Source organism: Thunnus maccoyii, chromosome 24 (assembly GCF_910596095.1).
Source record: "Thunnus maccoyii chromosome 24, fThuMac1.1, whole genome shotgun sequence".
In the NCBI taxonomy this organism is placed as follows: domain Eukaryota; kingdom Metazoa; phylum Chordata; class Actinopteri; order Scombriformes; family Scombridae; genus Thunnus; species Thunnus maccoyii.
In genome coordinates this window covers 5887651-5911211 of record NC_056556.1, presented here as the reverse complement: position 1 = coordinate 5911211, position 23561 = coordinate 5887651, and the positions used below count along the sequence as shown (strand labels likewise).

The window sequence follows — 23561 nt, the reverse complement described above, 5'->3', positions numbered from 1 at the left end:
TACACCTTTTCTAGTTTATTGTTATTTTATATTATAATGTATTCATGTATTTTTCCTGTGAAAATGTAAATGATAATTGAGTTTAATAATATGTAATTTATCTTTATCAATAACTTGACCTCATGAAGCTTATTTGGTTGGAGAAACAGTCTTTAGTTTATTGGAGGGAATGTCTTCTCACTCGCTGCAACCCAGAGAGGTCAGAGGTCAGGCTAACATCTAGATCAGCACAGCTACAGCAAGTAGGATTCAGTGTATTTATATATTATTTATATATTTATAGAAACTTAATTGACATGTTGTTTTGATTAGATGAGGTCAGACTGTTTAAAAGATTGGATTAAAATGTAAAACATCTTGTTTTGGATTCACTTTGACGTCAGATTTCTTGCAGCACAAACATCGTCTGTATCACATTCATGACCCAAAAAAACAAAACAAGCAGCTGCAGCACATTCAGTGTCCCCTAAAAGATCCAGTTGAGCTTTAGAGCTTGAAAATAAAGACATTTTTGGAAAGTGAGGATATTTTGTCTGCCCTTCCCTTCTTAAAGGGGCTCTTTAAGATCTGGTTTAGTGTGAAGGTTAGAATTGGGTAAGGGTCAGGTTAAGGGTCTGGGGTAGGCAATGAGTTGGGACAAGGTTAAGATAAGAAGCTATAGGGAATGTTTCAGGTTACTGCGAGTCCTCACAAGTATGGAAGTACAAGTGTGTAAGTGTGAATGTGCACCTCTGTGTGTGTTAGGACAACTCATTAAGTGTGTCGTCCTTCTGTAGAAGAATAAGGAGAGCAGGACACTATGCTGCAGTCTGCACTCAGCATGTCAGTCACACACAGCAGTCAGTAAGCCATTTCCTGTTATGGGTGAGTGTATTCAGGTTTGTGTGTGTGTGAGAGAGAGAGACGCTACTATGCACTGTCTCCTTAGTGGAATAATTGAGTCTAGGACTTGTATTGACATATATGTGGCACATAGGATATTAACATGCAATTGCCAACTGACTTGTGTTATTTTCTTTTATATGTTTGCACTTTATTTTACACGTTAACAGACCCTCCATTCAATTTCATATATTTCTATTTATCTGAATGGACAATGTTAGGTTCAGTGAAGCCAGATAACAAAAAGATATCCTAGGTATGTTGAACTTGCTATTTTACACGTTAACAGACCCTCCATTCAATTTCATATATTTCTATTTGGAGTGTAAAAGGCAGGAGATCAGCTGGGGGTTTATAAGCTGTGAGCCTGCGCTGCATTCTTCAGTTGGCAGTTAACGTATAATCAGTAAAGCCACGGAGGATCAGCAGACTCACACTCTTTTTTCCATCTGTTCTTTCAGGTGTGTAAATGTCATGTAAACATTTATACAGTTTATCAGTTTTTCTATTTAATGTACTGTTATGTATTGTAGCGTGTAGTTTGTAGTTTGTCAGCGGTCTTTGCGCTAGCTTGGTGTCCTAAACTGGGACGAGTTGGCGCTAGCTTGCCGTTTACGATGATGGTTATCATCAAATTACACCTGTCAAAACGTCAAAGGTAACGTTTGCTTGACTCCACTGATATATATGTATTTATAAGATTTAATGTTAGAGTGTTTTATAGTTTATATTTCTTTGTTTTATTAATTTTCTTCTAACGGTTAATAGCGTTTATTTTCAGTTTGTTTCTAACGGTTAATAGAATGTAGACGGTTAGAGCCCGAACAGCTGATTAGCAGCGCTGTAGTTTACCGTTGCCAAGGCAACCACTCTATGGGCGTAACGTATGCATGCATGTAAAAAGAAACACACACACACACACTCATCCTCACACTGATAAATGGATGAAGAAATCTGTGGGCTACATTCACTGCGATCATTAATAAGACTCTCTTGGATTTGTGTTATTTGAATGGAAATGAATCATAGGATTACGTTTGGTTTCTGTCTCGGTGTGAAATATGTGTGTTTCCATGAAGTGGAATTTGTTGGAGTGAGTTGTGGGACGACTGGAGACGACGAGGTTTTAATGAGCGCTTGTTTGATTTGTGAATTGGAAACTGGAAAGTCTTTTCTTCCTGCTGATTTGCTCTGTTTAGTAGTAAAGTAAATACTGCTTATGTGCATATGAGTGTGCTTTTCCTTCCTTCTGTCCACTTTTTCTTTCCTTTCATCCTCCCTTGTTGTTTTCTTTTGTCTCATCTTCATTCTTAATTCAATATTTCTAAACACAAGGAGGAAAATGAGATCCGAACAAAACCGACAGAAAAAAGAGAGAGGGTACGCGAAGGAGGAATGACATGAATCTTTTGTGCAGTGCTCTCTCTCCACCAACCTCTCTGTGCTCTCAGTCGATGAATGAGAGGAAAATAGCCTGTGTTCCTCCATCTTTCCTCGGCCTCCTGACAACTCCACAGCGATCAATAATCAATCCCTAACCTCTCTCATCTCTCTCACCTTCTCTTTCTCTCCTTCTTTTGCTCCATCCTCTCTTTCCTTTCAAGCCCTTCCATGTCACAAGATATTGAAGCTGCTGCGAGGACGTGCACAGGACTGTGCCGATGCACAAACGTACACAGTCACACACACAAGGAAGAACACAAACAGCTACTGACTTTTTTTCTAAAACTTGTTGAGGGGCCTAAGTTGTGTCGGGTCCTGTCAGATGGCCCCAAACATCTGTACAAATCAGGATTTATGGAATCACATTGTCATGGTGTCTGAAACCCCCTCCTGCCACACCTTGCTGATTATGGGATTGTGGGGGCTGCGTCCCACAATTATTTAAGTTACTGAAACTGACAATCTGACGAGCATGTCCATTTCATGCAGCGATCGGCCAGATGTGCAGAGATGAGACACTTTGCAGGATTTGAACCGCTCTCTTAAGGTCCTTTTTTTCATTCATCATTTCATTTCTGTCGCTTTTCATAAAAAACTTAGTGAGACAAGAAATGTCATGTAGGAGAGTTTGTCTGAAAGTGTTCCCCGTTCCACCATCATCCCCGTTTGTGTGATTATTACATTTCACTGGTCTCTATGATGTCAGGCTTATCACCAGACCTTCCAGTATGACGATACACAACAGCTACTAAGTAATAAACATATTTGCATACTTGTTGGTGTCAAGCATGTCCAGGCCTTCAGGCAGCCTGTGTGTAGCCTGAGAGGAGAAACCAATGGCAAAAAAATAAATGTCCACAAAGTGACTCAAACTGTAAAAGTGCAAATGTACGGACACAACTGGGAAGTGAGAGGGTCATGTCCTCCCCATCCCCAGTGGAAATGATGCCCTTCAATACTGATAAGAGATGCACACACAGTCTTTCTATGGCCTGTAATGTCTTGGTGGTGGCAGCTTCAGCTACAGAGTTTCACTGAAGCAGAAACAGACGACTCAGTGCCTCACCCCATGAGAAACTGCAGCCACACACACACACACACACACACACAGAGAGTCTATATAAAGAGCTGCGGCTCAAATGTAGAAGCAATGAATCTACAACTCCTTTACCTTCATGTACATTCACAGGTGGCTGTTGCTTTAGGAAATGTTAATCTTGCCCATACGGACGTGATAAAAGAGAGAAAACAATCTGAGAGATTAGTAGCTGAAGGTAGAAGAGAAATGAAAGAACAACGCTATTCATTCCTGCTGTGTTCTCAATATCATAAAAGTGCTAAAAAAAATATTGAGTGATAATTATACGATGGACTGAAAAGGAAAAACTGAAAATGCATCTCATGTCAATCCCTGTGTTGTACATCCAGTGTCGACGCAGCATTGAACAAGAACAGTGACGCTGTTACAGGAAGCCACCTGCTGTTCTGGCATGTGTGTGTCTACATGTATGAGTGTTTCCCCTGCTGCAGGTATTAGGGAGGAAGAGGTGTCCCACTCAACATCTGTCCAGCTGCTGGCTGGTGTCAAATTCACATTCAATTACTTGCAAAAAAGAGGATCTTAAAAAGATCCCTAAAAACATCATGCAGATTGTTAAAACCAACACAAAATATCCACAAAAAATACCAAGAACATCATGACTTCAGTTTCAATTACAAGTGATAAAGACTCCAACAGAAAACAAGAGCAGCCTACCAAGGAAAAACTCTTAGGCTACTGGGAAAAAGCAGGATGATTGTTATTGTTTTATGATGCTATCCAGTTGATTAAACAATCGGACCTGCAGCGTTCAAATAAAATAACCAGGTCAAGGGTCCACAGGGGTTTTGGGTCCTCCTCCAAGAAAATTTGATGTTATTTGACTAAAAACTATTTTTGGACTATTATCATTACAATATTTATTTAAAAAACGCACTGTGTGCCATAAAAACTAATTATCACAAAACACTGTTAACACAGGCTTACAGTGAATGGATTTGAACTGTGATTTTCTCATCGTCTCATAGTTAGGCTGTAGCCACCAGCCAGCTGTAGGGACGACTACGGTTATAATTTTATCTTTATCTTTTCCACAAACAATTAATTTGTCCTGTTTTGCACATATCACAGACTGCATTAATGCCATCTGAGAACTTTTTATTTCCTTGTTGGAATAAAAGACACACATCAGACTTTATCATCCAACTGATAAAGATGCATATTGTCTGTTAATATTTGACTTTTGTTCCGGGTTTTTCAGTCCAAAGTTCAGAGCTGCTGTTCTGTTATCAGATTTCCTTAAAGAACACTTCATGTTAAAGATGAATAGAGAGCGTTGAGACTGTTTGTGAATCAACAGACCTTAAAAACCTCCTGCTGTGAGTTACATGTTTGTTCTTCTTCTGGTTGGTTTCCTTTTTGAAGCTGCTGATTAATTTCACTTTCACTCATCAGCTTGATTCACATTATTTTCAGCATCTAAAGGTAAAGGAGGACTGTTTATCAGCAGAATAAAAAAAGTCAGTTGTGTCCATAGAAACCTCACAGGATACCTGTAAATCAGGGAAAATATTGCAACATCCATCTTAACAGTTACACTAACAGTGGAATGAAACACACCCCTGGTTTATTCCAGCTGAACAGTTGAGCATTTAGAGGAAACCAGGTGACAGAGCTCCACCCGTCTTCTGACTCACCTGAGTTGTTATTTCTCCACTAGGAGGAGACTCATAAACCGAGAGACAGATAATTCACCTTCAGACAAAACCAACAACCTCTACAGAGGGAGGACAACTGCAGGAGGGAAAACTGGAATAATAACACTTCAACCTGCCGCTGACTTCAACCACTGAACCTGAGTTTTCAGAGAACCACAACTCAAACTGCAAATATGTTAATAAGAAAGAAAGTGATACCTTTCCAGGAAGTGGGATTAGTGAAAACTCTGAGTTTGTTCACCCTGACATGAGGGAAACTCTGGGTTTTCAGTTCCAGAACAAGAGTTAGCTTAAACTGTGGGTCAGTTACCACGGTAACTGACTCTGTCAAGCTAACCTCCTCCCTCTTCCTGAGTCAGATATGCTGTTTCAATTCCTCATTCATTCAGTCCATACCAAAGCGCATTAATTAGTGGAGGTTTACTGTCTGTTAGGATCAAAATCCTGGTTGGATAAGTTTAGTTTCTCAAGGACTTTCTAAAGTTACAGATTTTATGCACATGAGTCATTTCTTTGAACAGCGTTTTTCTCACATTCCGATATTACACAGCGTGAATTCAGCCTCAGCTCAGAATAAAACCTCTGCATGTCCTTCTGTTATAACACTGTGACACAAGACAGCTGTCAGTTTATCAGAGCAGCTCCTGCACTGAAATGTTTACTGCACATAATGTGTAATCTCAGTTTAAATTTTTTAAAATGGGTATGAAGCTTTATAATTATCTCTATCACTCATGATGTGATTGGTTGCACTGATGGAACATCATTCTTATAATATTGGAGATTATATATTAAAATTTTAAAGTGAGCAGGATCGTGGTGCAGCTGCAGAATGTAGTTTGAAAGTGAGTTTTTGTAAATAGGGAGCATAGTCTGAACGTGTTTTAACAACATTTCAGTGACAGTTTGAATTTACTACATTTGTTGAAGTAGCTGAAATAAAGTCACTGAATGCTGTTGAGACAAGATACAAATAGACGTCTAAACATTTAAAATCTGCTGTATTTTAACCTCGACGCCTTTTCAAGTGCAAATCACCAAACACATTATTACTGGATCAGACTGTGAGTTTACAGTCATGTCTCTATGTCTTTGATCTATATATTGTTTAAATCTTGAACTATATTTTTCATCTTCAGTTGCTGCCTCCTGTGTTTTATCCCCGTCAGATTAAAGCTGAACTAATATATTTAAAATGTAATGTAGCTGCAGCCTGATACACAGTCAGATTCCACTTTATCATCATTAAGGAAATGTAAGTCTGGTAAATGATGAATTAATGGACGACACTGAATAAAACTTAATTGTTTTAACTTATTGACACTTTTCTTTGACTCTGGTTCTTTTTTTTTTTAAAGAAAAATGTGCAGCGTCCACATTCACATGAATGAATATCTCTACCTGCACTGGATTAAAATGGAGGCTCTGCCTTTTATTTACCTGTTGTTTCCTCACTTTGGTCTTGGTTACAATGTAGCTGAACATGTTACTGTGCTGCTTTGACATACAGCATGTTGGTGTTCAAGTTTGCTTTCTGTTGAAGTGTAAAATGTTCTAAAACTGGTGTAAATTATTGTTGGTCGTTCAAGTTTATACAGAAATCATGAATGTTGCATCGTTATATAGACTTTCTCTTCAATGACCCCAACTCTGACTGACTTCCAGCGTCCCTGCATCAGACTTTATGATCCAACCATAAAGATTTATACTGTCTGTTAATATTTGACTATTGTTCCGGGTTTTTTGTTTCAAAGTTCAGAGCTGCTGTTCTGTTATCAGATTTCCTTAAAGAACACTTCATGTTAAAGATGAATACAAAGAGTTGAGACTGTTTGTGAATCAACAGACCTTAAAAACCTCCTGCTGTGAGTTACATGTTTGTTCTTCTTCTGGTTCTTCCTGGTTGAAGCTGCTGATTAATTTCACCTTCACTCATCATCTTGATTCAGATTATTTTCAGCATCTAAAGGTAACGTAACCAACAGTTTTCACCATGTTTGTGTCTGCGGGTGTTAAAATGATCTGATGACAGTAGAGATGGTCGTTATAGTGATGAGTTATGTTGCTTTGTTGACTGCACTGGTGGAATGAAATAAGAGTATTTATCAATACTCTTAATGGTTCTTTTTCATTACCAAAGAATTGGGGGATTTTTGAATTATTAAAGAAAGAATAAATTCAGAACAATCAGCAAAGTCACTATATAAATTCAACAATATCTCACTTGAAAGAAATAAAAAAATGTCAGTAAAATAAATAATATTCCTGACATTAAAATACTGCGTGAACTTTAAAAAGAATGAAGAACACAGACATCAGTCAGTATCTTCATCCTGTCCTCCTCCTCCTCCTCCCTCTGCTGCTGGTTGAGAGGAGGGGCTGTTTCAGCCAGTAGCTAAATTTACAGGAATTTAACACATTTTAATACACGATAATAACTAAGCTAAACACAAACACCAACAAATAGAGCAGAGGAGAGGACAGAGAAGCTAGAGTGACCATAAATGACATCAAACCGTGATAGAGACTCAGCAGTTTCCCGATGACACAGGAGGCGTTCAGGTACAGTGTTGAGCGTAGGTCACCTGTGTTTTCGAAGCGCTCAGAGCCCAAAACAAATTTCTATGTGGTTATGCAGGTAAAAACCAAGGGAAAAAAGACTTGACAGCACTGTGAAAAAACATAAGAAACCCCTGAAGTTTAATGATGAAATTGTGAAAATGTGTATTCGAATGTAGGACGAAACTGACATTAAAACAGACAAACGCCTCCAAGAACAGCTCAACGTTTATGAATAGAATAAACAAAGTGTGCGAAAGAGGAGGGGTTGTTAATTATGAGCGGCATCATCAGAACCATGAATAAAGTACTTAATATAATGTGAGATGAAACACTGACACCAAGTACCTGCAGAAAACTTCTGTTTTAGGAACAGCAAAAAGTCATATTCAACCAAGTGAAAATGTAAACGAGCCTGTAATCATACAACAGAATAAGAAGATGTAGAAACACTAGAAATAATTTCCAAAGATAAAAAGTAGGTTAAGTTTTATCCTCACAACACATTTGATAAGACAAATTTTATTTAACATTTACTATTGATGTTCCCTTGAGGATGACACTGAACTCAGCAACTCAGTGTGAAGACCTGTCCTAGACTAACAAATGAAGGTGAAATTCAAAAGAAAAAAGTTCTGAGAAATTACATGGTGATGACAGGAAGTTACACACTAAAACATTTTGACCAAAACCCATTTTAATTTAACCTGTTAAAGCCAAAATAGATTCTCATAAACACGTTATGTTTATGATACACACACATACGTTGACAGTGCCATGTGATTTTTTTTTTTTAGGTGGCAGTACTGGAACTGAGAGTGAACTGAACAGATGAATGAAAACTGACATCTGACGCAGGGTGAGTGTTAATAAAACATTCTTATTTTACCATGAAAGTCTCAGTTTCCTCCCTGAGGACTGTAGAGGGGAGAAGAGTTAGAATGAACTTCTGTGGATATAAAGAGGAAATAAAACAGGGAGATACTAACTTGTTTGGGTGTTTTCTCTCTTGTCACTGTGACTCTTGAAAAGACTTGTTTCTCTTGAATCTTGCTTTCTAATCTCACAGTCAGTGTTACTGGTTTACCTCTCAGACTGACTGAAGTCCACAAGATGAGTGCTCGTGCGGAGGAAGAGGAGGGCAGAGCAGAGCCTCCAGTATCCAACGTTCTGTCTATGAAGAGTGACCAGTACAATGATCATTTTACGAGCTTCAGTAATAAACCTGGACCCTCAAACACAAAGTAAGAGAGCTGCTACCAACTCATTTATATGACTCATTAGGGCCCTGGCACTGAAAGTGTGAGGAACCTGTTGTTTTTGTAGAGATTATTAGAGCTGAGTGGTGCAAAGGCCTATTGTATCTGAAGCAATTACAGTCACAGGTGCTCAAAAACTCACAAAACTTTGCACGTGCATCAGAAGTGAGGGGAAATTATATCTTTTATAGTGATTTGGGTTGCCAGTGGTCTCCATAGCACAGTAACTTTATACCCATTCGCCACCACCTTCATAAGAATGAACGGGGCCCTGCCTTCAATGCTGTATCCAATTCTCTTTGATATGGATCTTGGGCTTGGGTGGGGCAAAATGGTTCGTGGGTAACCCCCTAGAAAATTTCAAAGTCAAAGAGCCCACCTTTAAATTTGATGTAGATGTACGAAATTTAGTAGGAAGATGTAACATCTCCAGACTTTAAAAAAAAGCCTCTTGGAAACATACCATAAGTCCAACAGGACGTCAGCCATTTTGAATTTACTGTGCAATTTTTTTGGAAAGTGAAGACATTTACAGGCATTATATTTTAAGGAATTTCTCCCAGAGAATTAACCAGAGCGACTTCAAATTTGGTAGGTGACATCTAAAGTCTTTTGCAATGCTAAATTGCTAAACTTTTGAGTTTGAGTTAACATCCGTGACAGCTATCAGTCATTTAGAAAAGCTGTGATCTAATCTGCGACTTATTATCTGCAGGAGCAGCAGTTTGTGTGTTTAGAGCTCCCTATATGGCTTAATCATCAGAAAATTCATCAAGGATTCACACGATATGAATAAAAAAATCTTGTTGTTATTACAGACGTCAGACAGACCACAGACAGAGAGCAGAGTCTCCAGCATCGGACTGTCTGTCTATGAAGAGTGACCGGTCCAACGATCTTCCTCCGACCTTCAGTAATGAACCTGGACCCTCATTCACAAGGTAAGAGACTGTTTCTGCTGTAAACTGATTGACTATTGACTAAATGTATTGCTGCATTAATGATTCACTCGTGTAGCACCGCCTACTCCATAGCGCTCTCAAACACAGAGCCATTACCCGTTCACACAGTGTCTGATAATCCTGTGAAATTTAATTCTAATTCTAATTACAACTTTAATTTTAATTACCTCTGCCAATGACATTATGTTTTCTGTCCCCAACGGTTGTTTTGTGTTTTTATATTAAAATTTCTACTAAAATTTATTTGCTATCTAAAATTTAACACACATTCAAATCATTTGTCCCATCTTCCCCTTAGTATCTGTGTCAGCTGTCAGTCATTTAGAAAAGCTGTGATCTAATCTGCGACTTATTATCTGCAGGAGCAGCAGTTTGTGTATTTAGAGCTCCCTATATGGCTTAATCATCAGAAAATTCATCAAGGATTCACATGATATGAATAAAAAAATCTTGTTGTTGTTATAGACGTCAGACAGACCTCAGACAGAGATCAGTGTCTCCAGTATCCAGCTGTCTGTCTATGAAGAGTGACCGGTCCAACGATCTTCCTCCGACCTTCAGTAATGAACCTGGACCCTCAGACACAAGGTAAGAGACTGTTTCTGCTGCAAACTGATTTACTAATGACTAAATGTATTGCTGCATTAATGATTCACTTGTGTAGCACTGCCTACTCTATAGCGCCCTCAAACACAGAGCCATGTTGGAATAAAGTTGCTTTGATGTTCATGAAATTCATTGGGATCATTGCTCTCATCATTCTGAACATAATAAAAAAAAAAAATCTGCCCAACAGGAAGTCAGCAATTTTGGATTTCGTGCATCAATTTTCATTTCACAAACACATTTGAGGCCTTTAGGATGCACAAAATTCAAGAAACTTTGCACCCATGTTCAAACTAGTAAATATTTTGATTTGATAAAACAATTGGGCTTAGGCATGGCACATCAGTTGTGTTAGCCCCCTAATTACTTTTAGCAATTATGAGATGCAAGGCATACTCAAAAACTCACAATACTCTGCACATGCATCAGAAGTGGCAAAACTTGATATCTGATATGGATCTTGGGCTTGGGTGTGGCAAAATGGCTCAAGGGTGCCCCCTAGAAAATTTCAAAGTCAAGGCCCGCACCTTTAAATTTAACATAGATTTAAGAAATTTGCTAGGCAGATGAAACATCTCCAGACTTTAAAAAAAGCCTCTTGGAGCCATACCCTAATTCCAACAGGATGTCAGCCATTTTGAATTTGCTGTGCAATTTTTTTGCAAAGTGGAGACATTTACAAGAGCTGTATTTTAACAAATTCCTCCCAGAGAATTAACCAGAGTGTGTTCAAATTTGGTAGGTGACATCTAAAAACCTTTGTGATGCTAAATTGAGTAGTTTTTGAGTTCATGGAACGCCCTTGACGTTGTGTGCCGGTCAATTTTGCCCAAAACATGAAACAGGAAATTATTGTAACTCAACTTTACATTGTCCAATCTGCCCCAAATTTGTCATCCTTGATGGGAGTCCAGGCCTGAACACATCTACATGACAATATTGAGCCATAGTCATAGCGCCACCTACTGACAACAGGAAGGCATCCTTATGTGACAAACTTCATCTGATTTACATGAAATTTACATGGTGTGGTCTGCACATGATATACAACAACATGACGTGTAATTAGTGAGTGTTCTCTAGCGCCACATAGTGGACACAGGAAGTGACAGTTATCTCCTACATACAATGTCCAATATTCATGAAAATGTATATCCATGTCAGTTGCCCTCTGGTAAACCTATTACTGCATTAATATTTCACTTATGTAGTATTGCCTACGGGCAACAGGAAGTGAAGCCTAAATGACACTTAATTTCACATAGTTCATCAAATGTATACACTATTTCCAATATGTCATGGCCATATGTCATGTAAGAGACTGTTTCTGCTGTAAACTGACCTGATGGAAGATGATTCAGTGAGGATGAAGACAAACTGCTCTGCTAAAATATTTCTGTTCATAATGCAGAACTGTTATTATAGACACTGTTTCAAACTAAGATGGATCTTAATCTGCGTTTTATAGCCAGAAACTGCAGATGGTATTTCTGGAGCAACCTGAGAACCTCCATGTCAGAATTTACACTTCAAGAAGATATTCAGACATCTTTGCCACAACGTTGAAGTCACTGTAAAGATCTGCGACTATTCAAAACCTGAAAGAATGTGTTTCAAATGTGTAATTCATTTTCTCAAATTTTTTACTCAAAACATTCCTCAGGTCAGCTGTTATAAGCTACCAGATGTTGTGTTGAATCAGTGCATATTATAATAGTGCATTATGTGGTGAAAAGGTTATTTGTAGAAATGCTTTGCTCACCTTGATTATGTGTGTTTGAGTTTTCTCTTCAGCTAACTGCTTATATAAAATATAGTGTGGAAAACATGGAAGAAAATTAAGCTCAAAGATCCACAAAGGGACTGCAGGAAGTGTTGAGTTTGTGTTAATAGCAAACTACAAGCAGATCACTAAAGGTTTAGTAAGACAGCCAGATTAGAAACACAGGGTTGTTTTCAGCAGAGAGACAAATGAATCTCTTCATGTCAGTTTACAAAATTTAAATATGTATTTATGAAAGCAAGAGAGTTTAAATAAAACACACTTTTACTGTTCTCTGTGACTGTCTGAGCTTCTAGACAGGGTCGGCTGTAGGACTATTGATACTTTATTATTAAATTACCTCGTTATTGGGGGCACCACCTCCTGTTTGGTTAGGATTTGTTAGTGCCAGGAGGGAGCACTAACCCTTGTTCAATTTGATCAATGAATCAGTCTCATAATTGTAAATTCTTGCTAAGAGAAAGTTGCTAAGGGAAAGCTAATTCAACTTCTCTAAAGAAACTATCTTTTAATTTTAACATTATTCTACATCAATCCTTGATCACAAAGCCATGTTATACCTTACTGTTGTGGTGTTTAGTCGTGCTAGAGGCGTCATCTCGGCAGGTCCAACATTAGTTGGTGCAGCATCACCAGCGTTGTTAGGCAGTTAAAGAGCCCAGATCAGGCTTTGGACTGTGGGTGCGTCTTCGTAGATGCAGATGTGTTTAACACCAGTAAAAGGGAGTCAAGCTGTTCTAGGCTGCTCTGAAAGAGTCTTCAGGACGGCTTAACTTCTAGTTTGCAGTATTGCTGTCAGAAAGCAGGTAGAGGTCCAGTTTAAAGCGTTGTTTTCTTCTTCAGGAGTCTAAGTGGAGGATTCAGACTTTGGTTGGCTTGTAGTAACTTGAGTTGAGTGTCGAATAGAGTTTAATCTGACTACGCTCAAATCTTCAGTGGCATTTACTTAAAAATAAAATACTGTATGTGTTTACTTCAAAATTAAATGACTGTATGTGGAAATATGAGACTTAATGTTCCAAATAAAGCAAAAACAAACTAAACTTGTTTCAGTAAAAGATTGAATATACATATACTTGGTTGGAGAACAAATGAAAGAGATGTCTTAAGAATTTTCCTCGAGTTCGCAGAGGTTTTGCAGCTTGCTTCTTCAGAAATAAAGGGATTTTTAGGGAAAGTCTAGTTCTGAGTTTTTACATGCAAAAATCACACTTCAAAGTCACTGGGTCTGAACATTTCCTGTCAGCTTGTATCATATTTGTAAAACCATTCAAGAAAACAGTGAAGCAGTTTACATATGTTTCATAATAAGTCAGATCTTCTAAATAACATAACAAACATTACGTATTACGTATAATTAGTGAGTGTTCTCTAGCGCCACATAGTGGACACAGGAAGTGACAGTTATCTCCTACATACAATGTCCAATATTCCTGAAAATGTATATCCATGTCCGTTGCCCTCTGGTAAACGTATTGCTGCATTAATATTTCACTTATGTAGTATTACCTACAGGCAACAGGAAGTGAAGCCTAAATGACACTTAATTACACATAATTCATCAAATATATACACTATTTCCAATATGTCATCTCCAGTGCCACATAGCCTACTGCACACAGAAAATAATATTTTACCCATTCACACAGTGTCCGATAATCCTGAAAATTCAGAGCCTTGTCAACCGACCTCCAGTAGCGATACCACAGCTGCCGCTCCTTCTGACGCACATGAGGTGTGAGGGCCCAGTCATTGCTGCTTGCCGCTTTAATTTTAATAACCTCTTTCAATGACATTATGTTTTCTGTCCCCGATGGTTGATTTTGTGTTTGTATATTAAAATTTCTACTAAAATGTATTTGCTATCTAAAATTTAACACACATTCAAATCATTTGTCCCATCTTCCCCTTAGTATCTGTGTCAGCTGTCAGTCATTTAGAGAAGCTGTGATCTAATCTGCGACGTATCTGCAGGAGCAGCAGTTTGTGTGTTTAGAGCTCCTTCAATGGCTTTGTCATCAGAGAATTTATCAAGGATTCACATGATATGAATAAAAACCTCTTGGTGGTGTTACAGACGTCAGACAGACCACAGAAAGAGAGCAGAGTCTCCAGCATCGGACTGTCTGTCTATGAAGAGTGACTGGTCCAACCAGCTTCCTCCGACCTTCAGTAATGAACCTGGACCGTCAGACACAAAGTAAGAGACTGTTTCTGCTGTAAACTGATTGACTTATGGCTAAATGTATTGCTGCATTAATGATCCACTTGTGTAGCACCGCCTACTACACAGCGCCCTGAAACACAGAGCCATGTTGGAATAAAGTTGCTTGGATGTTCCTGAAATTCAGTGGGATCTTTTTGCTCATCATTCTAGACATAATAAAGTTTTTTTCCCCGCCCAACAGGAAGTCAGCCATTTTGGATGTGGTGCATCAGTTTTCATTTTGCAAACATGTGTGAGGCCTTTAAGATGCACAAAAGCTCAAGAAGTTTTGCACCCATGTTTGAACTAATAAATATTTCAATTTGATATCGCAATTGGGCTTAGGTGTGGCATGTCGGCTCTATAGCGCCCCCTAATTACTTTTAGCAATGATGAGATGCTAGGCATACTCAAAAACTCACAATACTTTGCACATGCATCAGAAGTGGCAAAACTTGATATCTGATATTGATCTTGGGCTTGGGTGTGGCAAAATGGCTCAAGGACGCCCTCTAGAAAATTTCAAAGTCAAAGCCCCCATCTTGAACTTTGACATAGATGTATGAAATTTGGTAGGCAGATGAAACATCTCCAGACTTTAAAAGAAGCCTCTTGGAGTCATACCCTAAGTCCAACAGGATGTCAGCCATTTTGAATTTGCTGTGCAATTTTTTTTGCAAAGTGAAGACATTTACAAGCGTTGTATTTTAACAAATTCCTCCCAGAGAATTAACCAGAGTGTGTTCAAATTTAGTAGGTGACATCTAAAGACCTTTGTGATGCTAAATTGAGTAGGTTTTGAGTTTTCACGGAACGCCCTTGACATGGCGTGCTGGTCAATTTTGCCCAAAACATGAAACACGGAGTTGTTGTGACTCAACTTTACATTGTCCAATTTGCCCCAAATTTCTCATGTTTGATGAGAGTCCAAGCCTGAACACATCTACATGTCAATATTGAGTCATAGTCATAGCACCAACTACTGACAACAGGAAGACAGCCTTATGTGACAAACATAGTCCAATTTCCATGAAATTTACATGGTGTGGTCTGCACATGATATACAACAACATTACGTATAATTAGTGAGTGTTCTCTAGCGCCACATAGTGGACACAGGAAGTGACAGTTATCTCCTACATACAATGTCCAATATTCCTGAAAATGTATATCCATGTCCGTTGCCCTCTGGTAAACGTATTGCTGCATTAATATTTCACTTATGTAGTATTACCTACAGGCAACAGGAAGTGAAGCCTAAATGACACTTAATTACACATAATTCATCAAATATATACACTATTTCCAATATGTCATCTCCAGTGCCACATAGCCTACTGCACACAGAAAATAATATTTTACCCATTCACACAGTGTCCGATAATCCTGAAAATTCAGAGCCTTGTCAACCGACCTCCAGTAGCGATACCACAGCTGCCGCTCCTTCTGACGCACATGAGGTGTGAGGGCCCAGTCATTGCTGCTTGCCGCTTTAATTTTAATAACCTCTTTCAATGACATTATGTTTTCTGTCCCCGATGGTTGATTTTGTGTTTGTATATTAAAATTTCTACTAAAATGTATTTGCTATCTAAAATTTAACACACATTCAAATCATTTGTCCCATCTTCCCCTTAGTATCTGTGTCAGCTGTCAGTCATTTAGAGAAGCTGTGATCTAATCTGCGACGTATCTGCAGGAGCAGCAGTTTGTGTGTTTAGAGCTCCTTCAATGGCTTTGTCATCAGAGAATTTATCAAGGATTCACATGATATGAATAAAAACCTCTTGGTGGTGTTACAGACGTCAGACAGACCACAGAAAGAGAGCAGAGTCTCCAGCATCGGACTGTCTGTCTATGAAGAGTGACTGGTCCAACCAGCTTCCTCCGACCTTCAGTAATGAACCTGGACCGTCAGACACAAAGTAAGAGACTGTTTCTGCTGTAAACTGATTGACTAATGGCTAAATGTATTGCTGCATTAATGATCCACTTGTGTAGCACCGCCTACTACACAGCGCCCTGAAACACAGAGCCATGTTGGAATAAAGTTGCTTGGATGTTCCTGAAATTCAGTGGGATCTTTGTGCTCATCATTCTAGACATAATAAAGTTTTTTTCCCCGCCCAACAGGAAGTCAGCCATTTTGGATGTGGTGCATCAGTTTTCATTTTGCAAACATGTGTGAGGCCTTTAAGATGCACAAAAGCTCAAGAAGTTTTGCACCCATGTTTGAACTAATAAATATTTCAATTTGATATCGCAATTGGGCTTAGGTGTGGCATGTCGGCTCTATAGCGCCCCCTAATTACTTTTAGCAATGATGAGATGCTAGGCATACTCAAAAACTCACAATACTTTGCACATGCATCAGAAGTGGCAAAACTTGATATCTGATATTGATCTTGGGCTTGGGTGTGGCAAAATGGCTCAAGGACGCCCTCTAGAAAATTTCAAAGTCAAAGCCCCCATCTTGAACTTTGACATAGATGTATGAAATTTGGTAGGCAGATGAAACATCTCCAGACTTTAAAAGAAGCCTCTTGGAGTCATACCCTAAGTCCAACAGGATGTCAGCCATTTTGAATTTGCTGTGCAATTTTTTGCATTATTATTTATATTTCTATTCATGATGCAGAACTATTATTATAGACACTGTTTCAAACTAAGATGGATCTTAATCTGCGTTTTATAGCCAGAAACTACAGATGGTATTTCTGTAGCAACCTGAGAACCTCCATGTCAGAATTTACACTTCAAGAAGATATTCATACATCTTTGCCACAACGTTGAAGTCACTGTAAAAATCTGCGATTATTCAAAACCTGAAAGAATGTGTTTCAAATGTGTAATTCATTTTCTCATGTTTTTACTCAAAATATAGCTCAGGTCAGCTGTTATAAGCTGCCAGATGTCATGTTGAAGCAGTGCATATCATAATAGTGCAATATGTGGTGAAAAGGTTATTTGTAGAAATGTTTTACTCACCTTGATTATGTTTGTTTGAGTTTTCTCTTCAGCTAACTGCTTATATAAAATATAGTGTGGAAAACATGGAAGAAAATTAAGCTCAGAGATCCACATTTTTGGAGCTTGCAGTTGAAAGCTGTGAATCATTAGTAAGTGGACCTTACTAATGCATGAAACACACTGTTACATGCTGTGTGTCTTAGACTGCTGGTCTACCACAAGTTTTAGACCACTTCTAACCTCAGTTCAAACCTAACTAACCCAAGAGAAGCTGCCCAAAGGGACTGTAAAGAAGTGTTGAGTTTGTGTTAACTACAAGCAGATCACTAAATGTTTAGTAAGACAGCCAGATAAGAAACACAGTTAAGGCTTGTTTTCAGCAGAGAGACAAATAAATCTCTTCATGTCAGTTTACAATGTATTTATGAAATAAATACAGGAGAGTTTAAATAAAACACACTTTTACTGTTCTCTGTGACTGTCTGAGCTTCTAGACAGTGTCGGCTGTAGGAATATTGATGCTTTATTATTTAATTACCTTGTTATTGTGGGCACCACCTCCTGTTTGGTTAGGATTTGTTAGTGCCAGGAGGGAGCACTAACCCTTGTTCAATTTGATCAATGAATCAGTCTCATAATCGTAAATTCTTGCTAAGAGAAAGTTGCTAAGTGAAAGCTAATTCAACTTCTCAAAAGAAACTATCTTTTAATTTTAACATTATTCTACATCAATCCTTGATCACAAAGCCATGTTATACCTTACTGTTGTGGTGTTTAGTCGTGCTAGAGGCGTCATCTCGGCAGGTCCAACATTAGTTGGTGCAGCATCACCAGCGTTGTTAGGCAGTTAAAGAGCCCAGATCAGGCTTTGGACTGTGGGTGCGTCTTCGTAGATGCAGATGTGTTTAACACCAGTAAAAGGGAGTCAAGCTGTTCTAGGCTGCTCTGAAAGAGTCTTCAGGATGGCTTAACTTCTAGTTTGCAGTATTGCTGTCAGAAAGCAGGTAGAGGTCCAGTTTAAAGCGTTGTTTTCTTCTTCAGGAGTCTAAGTGGAGGATTCAGACTTTGGTTGGCTTGTAGTAACTTGAGTTGAGTGTCGAATAGAGTTTAATCTGACTACGCTCAAATCTTCAGTGGCATTTACTTAAAAATAAAATACTGTATGTGTTAACTTCAAAATTAAATGACTGTATGTGGAAATATGAGACTTAATGTTCCAAATAAAGCAAAAACAAACTAAACTTGTTTCAGTAAAAGATTGAATATACATATACTTGGTTGGAGAACAAATGAAAGAGATGTCTTAAGAATTTTCCTCGAGTTCGCAGAGGTTTTGCAGCTTGCTTCTTCAGAAATAAAGGGATTTTTAGGGAAAGTCTAGTTCTGAGTTTTTACATGCAAAAATCACACTTCAAAGTCACTGGGTCTGAACATTTCCTGTCAGCTTGTATCATATTTGTAAAACCATTCAAGAAAACAGTGAAGCAGTTTACATATGTTTCATAATAAGTCAGTTCTTCTAAATAACATAACAAACATTAACTTTCATACTGATACTTGATGATGTTTAAGCATACAACCTTCACTGATTCAACTTTCTCAAAATATTTACATGTCTCAAACCATCTACACTGAAATAAAGTTTAATACTATAGTGAAAGGAACTACAGTAAGGAAACACGTATGTGATTAGGTTACTGTCAGAAACATATTTGAATATAAGTTCAACATAACTCTTACTTCATAATATAAAAGTATTCATTATGACTGTTGTTTAACAATAAAAGAAAACTTTAAACTGAAATCCTTCAAATATATCTTTACATTCCTATTACTACTGAAAATTCACTCTTTCAATACAACTACTAGATCAAAAATTAAACATGTAGGTGTTTTAAAATACAAATACATAGTTACCAAACATTCATCAACTCTTAACATAAGGAAATTTAAGTCTTGTCACTGGAAGGCAGTATTGTTGCATGTAGTATAAAGTTAATAAAATTTGATAAGATCAAAGTTTTAATATCTCCTTAGAAGATAGTCACACAACTATGAAAGTCATACCATTCTTTTTGTATTTACATGACAAATAATATGATATAACTTGCATAATGATCAGACATTGAATTCACATGAATTCCAGGTTTGGCTTAAATTTGCAGGGAGGCTTCATAAAAGTCCTCAGGAATGTGGGTTATAGTTTATGGCTTTGGTGAGATAAGAGAGTCAAACCTAACTAACCCAAGATAAGCTGCGAAAAGGGACTGTAAAGCAGTAAAGGACATAATCATCTCACTTTAATGGAAGGCTTTTACAGTGAAGCAGCTGCAGGAAGTTTTGAATTTGTCTTAATAGCAAACTACAAGCAGATCACTAAATGATAAGATAAGAAACACAGTTAAGGCTTGTTTTCAGCAGAGAAACAAATTAATCTCTTTATGTCAGTTTACAAGACTTAAATATGTATTTATGAAAGCAGAGTTTGAATAAAATTAATAATTATTTCAGAGAAGAAGCTACACTTTTACTGTTCTCTGTGACTGTCTGAGCTTCTAGACAGTGTCAGCCAAATCTTAATATTTTTCAACAATCAATCAATGAAGCATATTATTGATAAAGAAATGTCTTTATAGAGAGAGGATGAGGAAGAGGAGGAGTGGTGTGTCTGTGGCGGAGCAGCTGTCCTGCTGTTCTTTGTGTCAGGAGGACATCCTGAAGGATCCAGTCTCTACCAGCTGTGGACACTGGTTCTGCAGACAGTGCATCAACTCATACTGGGACCAGTCTGCTTCATCAGGAGACTTCTCCTGTCCTCAGTGTGGAAAAAGATCCAGGACAAGATCTGGACTGCAGACAGACAGTCAGACCATCACTGTACAAAGTAAGACTGATTGTTTTTGTGTTGGTAATAATGAATAATTGTCAGATTGTCTTTGTTTAGTCTCACATATTTTCTCTGTTTTAGTGAATGTTGCTCTCTGGGAGGTTGAACATAAGATCAATTTGAGGAGGAGATGTGAACATGTGACTGAAGGAACTGATGAAGCAGGAAGTGAAATCCTCCTCAACAGCATCTACACTGAGCTCTACATCACAGAGGGACAGAGTGAAGAGGTGAATACCCAACATGAGGTGAGGCAGCTTGAGACAGCTTCCAAGATGAAGATCCTCCATGACACTCCAATCAGGTGTCACGACATCTTTAAAGTCTTACCTGACCAACAGAGACACATCAGAGTCGTTATGACGAGCGGTGTCGCTGGTGTTGGAAAAACCTTCACAGTAAAGAAGTTCACTCTGGACTGGGCAGAGGGCTTAGAAAACCAAGATGTCAGTCTGGTGATTCTGTTTTCATTCAGGGAGCTGAACTTGATCAAAGATGAGCAGTACAGTCTTCTCATGCTGATCCATGTTTTCCATCCAACATTACAGAAGGTCACAGCAAAGAAGCTAGCTACCTGTAAAGTTTTGTTCATCTTTGACGGCCTGGATGAAAGCAGATTTTCATTAGATTTCAAGAACAGGAAGGTCATGTCTGATATCACACAGAAATCATCAGTCAACATGTTATTGACAAACCTCTTTGAGGGGAATCTGCTCCCCTCGGCTCTCGTATGGATAACTTCCCGACCTGCAGCAGCCAATCAGATCCCTCCTACATGTGTTAACAGGGTAACAGAAGTACGAGGCTTCACTGATGCCCAAAAGGAGGAGTACTTCAGGAGGAGATTCAGTGATGAAGATCTGTCCAGCAGAATCATCTCACACATCAAGACATCCAGGAGCCTCCACATCATGTGTCACATCCCAGTCTTCTGCTGGATCACTGCTACAGTTCTCGAGCACATGTTGACTACAGACCAGACAGGAGAGCTGCCCAAGACCCTGACTGACATGTACTCACACTTTCTGCTGGTTCAGACAAAGAGGAAGAAGCACAAGTATAATGAGGGACATGAGACGAGTCCACAGGAGCTGACGGAGGCTGACAGGGAAGTTCTTCTGAAGCTGGGGAGGCTGGCGTTTGAACATCTGGAGAAAGGAAATATCATGTTCTACCAAGAGGACCTGGAGCAGTGTGGTCTTGATGTCACAGAGGCCTCGGTGTACTCGGGATTTTGTACAGAGATCCTCAAAACAGAGAGTGTGATCTTCCAGAAAACAGTCTACAGCTTTGTTCATCTGAGTGTTCAGGAGTTTCTGGCTGCAGTCTACATGTACCACTGTTACACCAGCAGCAACACAGAGGTACTGAAGGCCTTCCTGGGAAAAAAATACAGTCACTCATCCCTGGATGTCTTCTTGATGGAAGCCATGGAAAAATCTCTCAGAAGTAAAAATGGCCACTTGGACCTGTTTGTTCGCTTCCTTCATGGCCTCTCTCTGGTGTCCAACCGGAGTCTTTTAGGAGGCCTGCTGGGTCAGACAGAGAACAGTCTAGAAATCATCCAGAAAGCCATCAACAACCTGAAGAAGAAGCAGACCAAAATCTCTCCTGACAGAAGCATCAACATCTTCCACTGTCTGACAGAGATGAACGACCGCTCAGTACATCAGGAGATCCAAAAGTTCCTGAAGTCAGAGAACAGATCAGAGAAGAAACTCTCTGAGATCCACTGCTCAGCTCTGGCCTACATGCTGCAAATGTCAGAGGAGGTTCTAGATGAGTTTGACCTGAAGAAGTACAACACATCAGACCAGGGACGACGGAGACTGATCCCAGTTGTGAGGAACTGCAGAAAGGCTGTGTAAGTCCAGATGTGATTATCAACATTATAAATCAATCACTGCAGAACACACACACACATCCCTCATGTCCAGCTGCTCAGTCCAAAAGGTTTTAGTTACTTCCTGTTGCCTCTGTACCCAACTCTGAAGAGTCTATTTGGTCTCCAAACATTGTACTCTTTGTACCTGTAACAATAAAATATCAGCTACTGACATATCATGCATCCCTCCTTTACATACATGCACACTGTAAAACTTACAAACTATTAAAGTGTGTCCAGGTTGTGTTACAGCTGCTTGTTGCCAAAATTGTACACCAGTCCTCACAACAATTGTTCTTCAGTTGTAACCAAAACTTTGGCAGCAAGAAAATCTTTGTAGTTGATGTGTTTACACTTATGAACACAGTTATTCTGTTTAATTATAAACAATGTTAACCTCAGGACTTAAGGATTTGTGTTTTGACAGTTAGCATTTTATCACAACAGACAGCATTTTACCATATATGCACTAGGCTACATAAAAATGCTTAGCACCCCACAACACAATTTGCTTTGTCATCAAAATGCATGGCATCTATATTTATGATAAAAGTGTTTGATTTTAGCATATTTAAATGTAATATAATTTGTAATAACAGGCTTAAGAACTGTGGACTCTCAGAGACTCACTGTGAAGTTGTGGCCTCAGCTCTGCAGTCCAACCCCTCCCATCTCAGAGAGCTTGACCTGAGTGGAAACTCCAACCTGAAGGACTCAGGATTGAAGTTTCTATTTGCTGGACTGGAGAGTCCAAACTGTAGACTGGAGACTCTGAGGTCAGTTCACTGACTGTGTTTTCTTCTTGTACATCTTGTATGTACCCAGTTATTAAAAGTCATAATAGAAGTTTCATATTTAATTTAATTCATTTGTTTTTCACAAATCATTAAAATGTTTAAATTCCAAAATACCTGAACAGTTGGTTTCACGTTGAATTTAGTCAACAATTGAAAGGGTCTCATATTTGTAAGAAATTACTGAAATTATTGGACAACTATCTGTGAGACCAATTTAATGTTTATAAGTTTTGGTACATGTGTGAAACTCAAATCTATAAACCAAATCGGAAAAAAGTTCAAGACTTTCATTGCATTTTCAGGAATAATGTCTTATATATTAAAAATTGAGAACACACTATTTTGCAGGAACTTATACATAAAGTCTCTCTCACACACACTTTAAAACTCTCATACAGGAGTACAGACGAAGAGAGCAAATCATATTTCCAAATGCAGTTTGTATCTTAAGTCGTGTTTTAGCTGCTACACTTCAACATGTGCATGATGCTTCCTGGCAGAAAATGATGTCACTTTGTTTAGCTGCACCACCAGTTAAAAGGAAAGTCATGTGAAAGTCTGGTGT

The 23561-nt window shown here is 38.6% G+C and overlaps 1 protein-coding gene across 2 annotated transcripts in view; it reads left to right on the top strand.

Annotated features, from left to right (window-relative positions):
• The window catches only part of LOC121892196 (NACHT, LRR and PYD domains-containing protein 12-like), a 171569-nt gene that overhangs the window by 112517 nt on the left and 35491 nt on the right, over positions 1–23561 (top strand). The window contains exons 14-19 of one of the 2 annotated variants that reach the window (XM_042405103.1): positions 10328–10450; positions 14329–14451; positions 16260–16382; positions 20064–20311; positions 20396–22178; positions 22799–22975. In XM_042405103.1, the coding sequence (XP_042261037.1) occupies positions 10328–10450; positions 14329–14451; positions 16260–16382; positions 20064–20311; positions 20396–22178; positions 22799–22975 (2577 nt within the window). Of the gene's footprint in view, positions 1–9722; positions 9842–10327; positions 10451–14328; positions 14452–16259; positions 16383–20063; positions 20312–20395; positions 22179–22798; positions 22976–23561 lie in introns of those variants that run through there. The other variant, XM_042405104.1, reaches the window with a different exon arrangement.